The 10033-nt window shown below is 47.8% G+C and overlaps 1 protein-coding gene across 4 annotated transcripts; it reads left to right on the top strand.

Moving 5' to 3' along the window:
- The first annotated feature begins 2028 nt into the window (after positions 1 to 2028).
- On the top strand, positions 2029 to 9598 carry RBP4 (retinol binding protein 4). 4 transcript variants are annotated; one of them, XM_019638981.1, is made up of 6 exons: positions 2029 to 2126; positions 2274 to 2402; positions 2522 to 2658; positions 2814 to 2920; positions 7638 to 7850; positions 9311 to 9598. In XM_019638981.1, exons 2-6 carry the CDS (start codon positions 2292 to 2294, stop codon positions 9346 to 9348), a joined length of 606 nt encoding a protein of 201 aa, XP_019494526.1. In that variant the 5' UTR covers positions 2029 to 2126; positions 2274 to 2291; the 3' UTR covers positions 9349 to 9598. The 4 variants fall into 4 exon arrangements, with proteins under 4 accessions (XP_019494526.1, XP_019494525.1, XP_019494529.1 ...); XM_019638980.1 differs by having other exon boundaries at positions 2039 to 2147; XM_019638984.1 differs by having other exon boundaries at positions 2041 to 2147; positions 2279 to 2402.
- The last annotated feature ends 435 nt before the right edge of the window (positions 9599 to 10033 follow it).

The following is a 10033-nucleotide window of genomic DNA, read 5'->3' as shown; positions in this document are numbered from 1 at the left end:
TTGAAGAAATTCGAGAGAGAATGCCAAGATAAACTTTTTTTTTTTTGCTTGTATCTGGGATACCAAAGTTCATGACTTATTATTAAAGAGAGAGAGAGAGAGAGAGAGAGAGAGAGAGAGAGAGAGAGAGAGAGAGAGAGAGAGAGAGAAGGAGGAGGAGCAGTTACATAAGACTTTAAGCATCTAACAAATAAATAAAAACATGTTGCTGCAAAAAAAAGTCACCATAAAAATGTACTGAAATCCCCTACATTTATTCAACATATAGGATGTGCAAGGATCACCAGAATGTTGAAGGAGAAAGTTGAAAGGACTTAGGGATATTAGGAGAATTTCTCTGGCATAATAATTGTCCAATGGCAGTTGGGCTAAGCCAAGAGCTCTCCATCACTGGAGATGCTGGGGGAGGAGCTGGAAGACTGCTACTCTGAAATATGAAACAAAGGCTCCAAGTATTGGATAGGAGATTGAGAGATGCCCTAAAATCCTTTTCCACCTACGGTGCATAGATACTAACACATGTATGGCCACACATATGTCCCCTGCAGGAGCGGCTCTGGAGCAGACCTTATTTGAGCTGTCTCGGATTATATATCCTGTGATAAAAGTGGCCTGACCAGAATATCTTCTAGTTAGCTGGTTGGCCAGAAACAGGGCTTTCCTAGTTCTGTGGCAGTAAGGAATTAAATGTATCATCATTGGCACTCCAGAAACTCAAATGACGAGCAGGAGTAGAGGGAAAGGTGGAAAGAGGAAGCGGAGAACCAGCAGGCTGACGTCCAAGGAGTTACAGAAAGGTGAAAGAAATCACAAGTGTCTTTTCAGCAGGCTCAGAAGTAACCCCAATGCCCTATAAAGGGCCAGTCTGAGCACCATCAACTCTTTATTTCTCTGTTGGGCAGCCACCCTTCTTTCCCCCAACCCTCTCTTATTTCGTGTCAACAAAATGGTCCAAATTCATCTTGGTTTTTTTCTAATTTGGGCCATGGAGACACAACTGATATAGTATGGAAGGGATCTTACAAAAAGATTATTTCTTTGTCGTATTACTAATTCTCATTTAGTCAAAAGCTGCATCTTCTGACTGACTGCTTTGATCAAATTAGGGCAACTCTTTAATTCTGAATGGAAAGAGAAAAATATGGTCAGTAAATTGTGCCATCACACAGGCAAAATAGCATAATTAGGCACAGCATTGTCATTTAATTGACCATTGATGTTGAGTGTAGTGTTGTTTACCTCTCCGCTCTTGTCTACTCTTTGGCCAACTCACCTTAGCTGTTTTGAAAATAAAACAAAATTCAACTATGGATTTGAAATATGGTTGTATCATAAACAATTGGTAGGCGTGTTTCCAAGTAGTTTGAACAAAGTACCACAAAGTAGGCGACCACCGAGGTTGCTAAAATACTCCCTGCCCTGACCAGGGTTGTGTTTCTGGAGAATATTTAACAGGGAGGGTTTTAAGGCTTCTAAAGATGTTGAAACTAAAGAACAAATATTGACCCAGAGGGCACCATGAGTCTCCTGAAAGAGAGTAAAATACGTCCTTTATAACATGAAAAACTACTTGGCTGAAATATTCCCAAAATCCTGCACAATTGGCCCTCAGAGGGCAGAGGGGCCAATTTGGCACAGCCAGGGCCCGGGCACTGACGCACCAGGCAGCAGCATCATAGGTCCTCTCGCTCTGGGAGGCCACGGTTTTCCCGCCAGGCCGACCTGGGCCACCAGCCAGAGGAACTGGGCCCCGAGGCCACCCCAGGCCGCAGCTGGCAGCTGCTGGCACAAGTGTTGGGTAACTAGGCCAGGTCTTGTTCCCGCGGCTCGTCGCCGCTGGAGAGTTTGGGCTCCATCGAGGCCACCCCGCGCGGCGGCTCCAACAAACCCCGGGCGGCACTGAAGGTGAGGCTGGCCAAAAAGACCCTCCCTGTGCGCGGGCGCCGGTGAGTCAGGGCGCGTTATGCAAGTGCTGGCCCACAGTCCCCGGCGCCTCCCCCCTCGGTCTTTCACCCGGCGCGATTGCGACAGCACGACCCCCTCCCCCCGGAGCTATAAAGCCGCCCGGTGGCCCCCGCAGCGCGCTCACCTCCCTCGCTCTCTGTGCGCCCGGACGCCCAGACCAGGTCTGCGCGCATCTCTCGGTGGTGAGAGGCCCCCGGGCGGGGATGGGTGGGGACATGCAGGGACGGGCACGATGGTGGTGGCGCCGGAGGGCCGTCGTGGGTCGGGTGGCCTGGCGGCCCCGCGCTCACTGCGCGTGTTTCCCGCAGGGCAGATTCCTGGGCGAGATGGAGTGGGTGTGGGCGCTCGTGCTGCTGGCGGCGCTGGGCAGCACCCGGGCGGAGCGCAACTGCCGGGTGAGCAGCTTCCGAGTCAAGGAGAACTTCGACAAGGCTCGAGTAGGTATCGGCCCAGGTGGTCCCGGTCCCCGGTCCGCGGTCCCCGGTCCCCGGGTTGCCCCTTCCCCACGGCCAGCTGTGCACTGCCGACACCAAACCTGCTCTCATCTCTTTCACAGTTCTCTGGGACTTGGTATGCAATGGCCAAGAAGGACCCCGAGGGCCTCTTTCTTCAGGACAACATCATCGCTGAGTTCTCAGTGGACGAGAGCGGCCAGATGAGCGCCACCGCCAAGGGCCGAGTTCGTCTTTTGAAGTCAGTGGCCTCCGGGCCGCAGAGCTCTTTTGCGCTTCAGGGTCCCCCGGGCCGAGCGCCAAACCCTGACCCTGGAGGGAAGGGAACGCCCGGGGTGGGATGGAGGGAGGAAGCCCTTTGCCCGGCTTGGCTCAGGATCTCCTTGGCTTTTGCAGCAACTGGGACGTGTGCGCAGACATGGTGGGCACTTTCACGGACACCGAGGACCCTGCCAAGTTCAAGATGAAGTACTGGGGTGTAGCGTCCTTTCTCCAGAAAGGAAGTGAGTAATCAGCTCAGTGGGACTGCCTTGGGGGTGGGGGAGGAGGAGGGGAGCATACCTAGCTGAAGCGCTGGATGTCTTCTGTAGTGGCGCCCTTGGGGAAAATGGTTTGTAGGTTACAGGAACCCTCAGCTGCGCCTGAGGTTAGGGTCATGAGACTGGGAGTAGCTAAACATCCTTCCCACTTCCGCATCCCCACCCCCAGCTCAAAAAACCTGGCCAAATCTCAAAGGCTCTTTGGGCTTGTAAGGTGACCTCCCTCCTCCTGCCATTTTCCTGTTTAGCCACTGTGCCAGGGTGTGTACAGTGCCTTCTCCATGCTTATCCCGCCCACCTCCCTAATACCCAGCCCTCATTCACCACTCAACCTGACTTTGCATTTCCTCCAGCTTTTTGGGCTGAATCCCTGAGACAGCTTGACTACTTGGTGGCCTCAGCAGCGGCTGGGAGACCCTCATCCAAGGATGTAGGGAGCATGGTGCATAGGGTTGGCTCACTGCCTGTTGCCTTGCCTGCTAACGCTGAGATTCTGAGCCAGACACAGTATTCTGGGTGGCAGTGACCTCTTCCCTTTCTCTCATGCACCAAAACTCAGACAGGGGTGGGGCGAGATTGAGGACTCTAAGGACAGCATCTCAAAACTGGCCCTGGTCAGGAGAATACAACGTCTATATGCTCTTTCTACGTTTTCCTCCTTTCTCCTAAATTTCAAACCTGAAGTCTACTAGTTACCTAGAAGAATAATGCAGGCCAAGGGGGGCGGGAGGAACATATCATGGGATCTTAAAAGTGGAGAATTAATCCTCTAAAAAGGTTTCAACAGTCAGATCAATAAACTGAGACCAATAAGAGATAGTGCTTTGCCTAAGGTCATGGAACAAGTTTGTGAGAGTCAGCGTCAGAAGCCAGGGGTTCCAACTCCTTGGGCCAGGATTAGGTGGCCCGGAACAACAGGGACTCGTAATATGGACTGAATTTACAAAGTATTATCCAAGTCTTCCTGTAGAATAGGTCCAGGGGACTGTTCAGAAGGACTCCCTTAGCTGGTGATCCAGGGCAGAAGCATCCTTTTGTGGCCCATCACCCTACTAGACATGGCACATACTCCTTGACTCTCTCTAAGGTTGTGTGTTAGATGAAATTGCATTTTTTACCAAATTGCATCTTCAGCACTGATTTACACTGTACAGATGGAATTGCTATTTTACAAGGGGGAAAAGCTTTTATCCTTAGAAGTAATAAAAATTATTTAGAACAATGCAGCAAAGCTTCCTAAAGTGATTCAGGTAGCATAGAAGATATACTCTTCTGATAAAGGATTACAAAAATCAATAACAGGGTGTACAAGATTACTAATTTTTAGAAAACATAAACATGTGCTTTGTGGCATTTTACGATGCACACCTTGAAGGCCTAGGATTCTGTCGGTGTTGCATTTGGGGAGCAGGTAGGGTTTTGCCTCTTGCCTCCTCCCCCTACCAAACCAGATTATCTCTGCTTTAACCTCTTGTAGATTAAGGTTCTATCTAGGATTTTATTTGGAGAAAAAGAGAAGTATTGAAATCTTGCAAGTGGTGGCTATAGATATCAAGTGAGGTAACTACGATATGGAAGGCTTAAGGATAAATCCCTTTGTAGGTTACCTTTCAGAAAAAAAAGTTGTGCAGTGTAGTACTTAAACGTTCAGGGTTCAAGTTAGACGGCCTGAGTTCGAATCCTAACTCGACCTACTACTTATGGGACCTTGCATATGTTCCGTATCTTCTCCCTGCCTCAGTTTCCTCATCTGCAAAAGAAGGTGATCACAGCACCTACTTCATGGAGTTGTGTTATAAGGATGCAATGAGTCAACATGCAGAAAGCACTTAGAACAATAGTGCCTGAGATATGAGTTCTCTAAGTTCATGACTTGCTGCTTCGTTATCTCCCCAGTCATGAAAGAAAAGCTTTATATTCTGGGTCTGGGATGACAGGACCCACAAAGACCATCAGGTGCAAGTCTCTCATTTTACAAATGAAGAAAGGAGAGAAGGCCCACGTTAGAGAAGTGACTAGTTTAGGGGCACACAGCTAATTAATTACTCGGGTTTCAAGGCCTCAGAGTCCACTTTGCCTGGGCCTGTTGGGTTTTTCAGGCAATTAGTCAGATCTAGTATCATGCCACCAGCTGGCTGACTCAGCTGGACAGGTAGACCTGAGAACTGCAGGGAGCTTCTCGCCTGGTCTCATCACTGTAGGTGATCGGGGGACACAAGTCTAGATTGCTGAAGGGACATATTCTAGGCCCTCCACAGTGAGTGACAGATCTTCTAGTTGGCTCCCACTAACATCATTTTTGTTTGTTTGTTTTTTTGTTTGTTTTTGGACGGGTAGTCAAAACCTCTAAGCCAATCTGTGTGGATGTAGTGTAGACACAGTAGTTGTGTAACCCCACTTCCCGGGATGGTAGAGCAGAGTCAGGGTTTCCATCGATACGGCCGCTGCCTCCATCATTCTCTGCCTAGCTCTGCTGTGTGCACATCGCTGCCATCCAGAAATGTTTAGGGGTGTCAGGCTCTCCAGAGAGACTCACCCCAGCTGCTAGCAGTGAGGAGGTTGGAGGCCGGAGCTCATTCTTTCTAGCAACTCTTGGGCAGTTCATCTCTTGTCTTTGGAGGATGAGTCAGGTAAAGATTATTACAATTTAAATTCTTCATCTCTGCACTATTTAGCCAAAAAGAGCTTGGAGATAAACAAATCCAACCTAGGCCTTTTTTAAAAGTGAGGGGCGGTAGTCAGTTTCCCTAAAACCAAGCATTGAGAGTTACTTAGTTCCTATGTCAGAATTCACATTCTGGCGACAATTCTGGGGGAAAAAATTAAGCCGCAGATTTGCCGAGCTAATAGCTGTCTAGATCATGACTTGGGGTTACATTTCTCACAAAAGGAGAGTGCTTTTGTGTCTGAGGGGTAGGCTGCTGGGGTGCCTGTAACTGACACAGCGAGCCCCATAACCGGGGAAGAAATGACTTCATTCGGAGAGGAGGATGGCTCTGCTCAGATGCTCAAAGCCTGTGAGGGGAGCTGATGGTTAGGATGGGGTCCACTACTTCCCTTCCTGACCAGCCTGCTGAATAACTGCATGGCCACCCACTGAGCAGTCGCATGTCTGGGCACTCCCACCCTGCCTCTGACACTCTCTGTGGGATAGCCTGTGAGGGGCAGGGGTGGCTTCTTCTTCCTGGTGGGCCTGGAGTGAGCTGAATAGGGGGTTCCACCACCCACTCCTGTGCAGCCCTCCTGCAGGGCCTGGGTTAGGGCTGAACCCCTACGAGGCTGGCACTGCAGGGATTCTCAGAGACAAGAGGCACACCCAGAGGTGGCTTAGGGGTAGTGTTAGAGATCTCTCTTACACCCTCTAATGCTGGGGGATCCAGGTACCTCTGCATTCCTTCAGTGTGGGTCACAACATAGGGCAGAGATGACCACATGCTTCACAACCTGTGCGTGAGATGGAGATCCAAAGCCTTTCTGTTTCTTGCTTCCTGTCCCCTCTGCCACCCATTTACTTACTGCCTATAGACACTGTGCTGTAAGGATTAGGCATGTGGGCTCTGGAATCAGATTGAATACCAGTTCAACCCTGCTCTTTGGGATTCTGGGTGAAATATTTAGTTTCTCTGTGCCTCAGTTTTCTCATCTATAAAATAGGGATGATATGTGCACTTGTGGGTTGATGTGAGAAATAACTGAGAAAACATGGAAAGTATCTACACAATGACTGACCTAAATAAGTGCTCATAAAAGTTCTAAACATGGTTATATGTCAACGAAAATATTAGGTTAAGTAGAGATGTGACACTTTCGAGCAAAGATAAGATATTTGGATAAACCTGAGCATTGTTGTTTCTCCATGGCAGATCTCTCATATACATTCTTATATTATTCCACATCCTGCATTTATGGGCATTTCCCCCACCATTTATACTTATTCTTCATGGCTTACATTCCATCCTTAGGAATAAATATAATCTAAATTCTTCAAGGGGTCAATTCTGCCTCTCTCAGGGGAGTTCTGAAGAGTACAAACTCTAAAAAAGAATATCTGATGTCAGATGGTGGACATCTTGGGCCCCTCAAGGCAAAAACAACTCTTTTGCCTGCATGGAGAGGTGAGCAGGGTTACTAAACCAGAATTAGGACGGAGCCAGAAAAGCTGTGAGCCAGATCATCAGAGTGGCGTCCGCCAGTGGATTGAGAGGCAGGAGGGCAACGTGGTTAGCAAGATGACTAGAACTAGCTGATACAGATGATCGCAAGAGATACATCCTGACATTGGAGAGAACTTAAGTTGGTGGCCATCAGACAGCAACCACAAAGGCATTGATATTGTGGGAGGGTAGATGGCAAAGACACAGTAGTAGTGAGGCCTATTCTGTAGTTTTGATGGGCCCACATTCTCGGTTGTTCTTTGGAAAGATGCTATCACATTTATCATCAGGGTGAGAGATAATCATTAAGATGAATAAGGTCCCCCTGCCTCCTCCAGCCAGAACACTTTAATCCGTAAGATTTTCCCAGTTTTGTAAAAGCTGCCCGAATTCTCTGTGGTCTCCTGCTTCCTAACAAAATGAAGCCAGTTTCAGGAAGCGGCTGGCTTCTCAGGCTCCGTAGTGAGTCGCCCTGACATCCGAGCCCACCGAGGGAGAGGCATTGACTCTGGCTTTCTGGCTTGCAGACGATGACCACTGGATCATCGACACGGACTATGACACCTATGCTGTGCAGTACTCCTGCCGCCTCCTGAACCTCGACGGCACCTGTGCTGACAGCTACTCCTTCGTGTTTGCCCGCAACCCCAATGGCCTGCCCCCTGAAGTGCAGAGAATCATAAGGCGGAGGCAGGAGGAGCTATGCCTGGCCAGGCAGTACAGGCTGATTGTGCACAATGGTGAGTGGACAGGCGGGAGAAAGCGGGGCGCTGGTTGGCTCTCCTGAGGGGTCAGGGAGCAGTGAGTTCGGCCTCACCTGTCAGTGAGATACGTTTTATCTGCATGGAAGAGAAAACAGGGAGCCTTGGGAGACGCTCTGAGCCCAAGTTTTGGTCCTTCTTGAGCAGAGCCTTCACTGACCTTATGGGGCGGATGCAGGAGTGGGCAAAGACTTTTTTCCAAAACCCTGGCACTTTTAATGAAGTAAAACCGCAGGGGACATGTTCTTCCTTTTTTCTGCTACCTTTGGCCCAGTCTTTGCACTGCCCGCAAAAACAACAACAACCCGTTTTGACTGAATTAATATTACTTGGGGATTGAGTGGCCCCAGTAAAGATCTGAGCACTAAATGTTGCCACTGGTGTAAAAACTTATAGAGAGACATCACCATAGCAAGTTCAAAAGAGAAGGATTTCAACAAATGCTCTTTCTCTGTTATGGAACCAAATAATCATTAAATTGACTAACTGATTTTCTTCACTTACATTTTTTGAGATTCCCTAGAACAACCGTTGGATCTTTTTATAAGTATTACCCTTGTCTAAGCTTGATTTAAAAACCAAGAACATTCTGGAGGGACGTGTGCTGTCTATTTTGAATTGACACTCACTCACTCCCATGGAAAACTAAGTTTCAAAATCCAGATAGGGTAATGCTAACATGTAGAAAGAAAGAGAACAAAACCAAACTTTTCTGTTGGCCCTCTAACTTGCTGACCCACACTACACCAAACAGATACGAACCCAAACCAAAAACATAAATCAATAAGATTTTGATGTTTCATCCTGGGGCAGCCTAAGTGAAGGGCCAATAAAGGGTTTCACCACAGCCACACTCTAGGCCAAGACTTTACCTACATTATCTCACTTAATTCTCAGAGACACCTTATGAAATAGATACTCTTATTATCCACATTCTACAGATGAGAAAATGGAGGCTAAGAAAGGTTATGAAAGTTACCCAAGGTCTGCAATAAGTATCTGAGTTGGATGCAAACCAAGGTTTTTCGGTAGCACTGAAGCCCCTTGTGACACCGCCTGGTGATACATGGTACAGGATACAGTGAACATTCTATGAAACCACTAACAGAGTGGCTGAGATCAGGCTGACTTGGCTTCTACTTTCTGAAATAGGAGGATGTGCCCCAACCCTTTGAAGTGCAAGTTTCAGGCAAATTTAAGACAAATGGAAAGAACACCATTTCATACAGCAGATCCCATTCTCTCAGCCCCCAGGGAAATTCAAAGAGTTGCAGCAACAGCCTTGATGATATTTATGAATTATAGCCACATCTAGTTATGTAATGTTACAAGAAGCACTTAAATAAAGCTGAGCCCTGAGGCCATTATGACATTCATAATCTACATTAAACCCTGGGACCGCCTTTCTGTTTTTAATGGCTTTGTTTTCTGTATTTCAGGTTACTGTGACCGCAATTCAGAAAGAAACCTTTTGTAGCAGTATCGAAGATGTCAAGTTTCATTTGAAAACTTCCCACTAACTCTCACTCAGCCTTCAAGTCTATTTATCTTAGTTTAGTTTGACCCTCAGGAAACATAAAACCTTCAGTACACATAAAAATATATGTGGGAATAAGTGAATCTGTTTGCAGTCAGATATATGTCTTACTGGGGTTTCCTAAGGAATCATTTGAGGCTTAGGATTCCAGACTTTGATTCATTAAAGTATAGTCACCTGTTTCCTATGATTTGGGTTTTTATTTGTGTTCACGTGTGTGTCAAGTTGAGCAGTGCTGTAGATGGTTGGGTAGGGTACAGTTTTATATCCCAGAAGGCGGTTTTCCCTCCTTGGATCTTTATGACCTTTGGCCTATTCTAGTGTCTAATCTCCATTGTTAATAACTGTGGTTTCTCCCAACTTCCTGAAAAAGGGTGTTCCCTATTAACCCAGGAAGGCCTTTACTGCCAACCTGCACAAGGCACCAAGGCCAAAGGAGCAGGTGAGTGTAGGCTAGGCCAGGCCAGTGAGCCCAAGGCCTCAGTCAGCCCTGGGCCCATGAGGCGGGCAGCACAGCCAGCTCACTCAGCTGGGTTTGAGAGGATGAGAGGCATGGGCCTGGGTGAGCTCTAGTCAACACCCCCCAGCCTTTCATTGTTTCTAGCACTTCATTCACTTCTAGTTC

Source organism: Hipposideros armiger, unplaced genomic scaffold (assembly GCF_001890085.2).
Source record: "Hipposideros armiger isolate ML-2016 unplaced genomic scaffold, ASM189008v1 scaffold_42, whole genome shotgun sequence".
NCBI classification, from domain to species: Eukaryota; Metazoa; Chordata; class Mammalia; order Chiroptera; family Hipposideridae; genus Hipposideros; species Hipposideros armiger.
Note: the sequence above shows the minus strand (reverse complement) of the source record. Positions and strands in the feature narration are given on the sequence as shown.

Coding starts and splice junctions, on each gene's coding strand:
- RBP4 (XM_019638981.1), top strand. CDS start 2,292: ATGGAGTGGGTGTGGGCGCTCGTGCTGCTGGCGGCGCTGGGCAGCACC. Junction 2,921..7,637: donor GTCCTTTCTCCAGAAAGGAA/GTGAGTAATCAG, acceptor TCTGGCTTGCAG/ACGATGACCACTGGATCATC. Junction 7,851..9,310: donor CAGGCTGATTGTGCACAATG/GTGAGTGGACAG, acceptor TCTGTATTTCAG/GTTACTGTGACCGCAATTCA.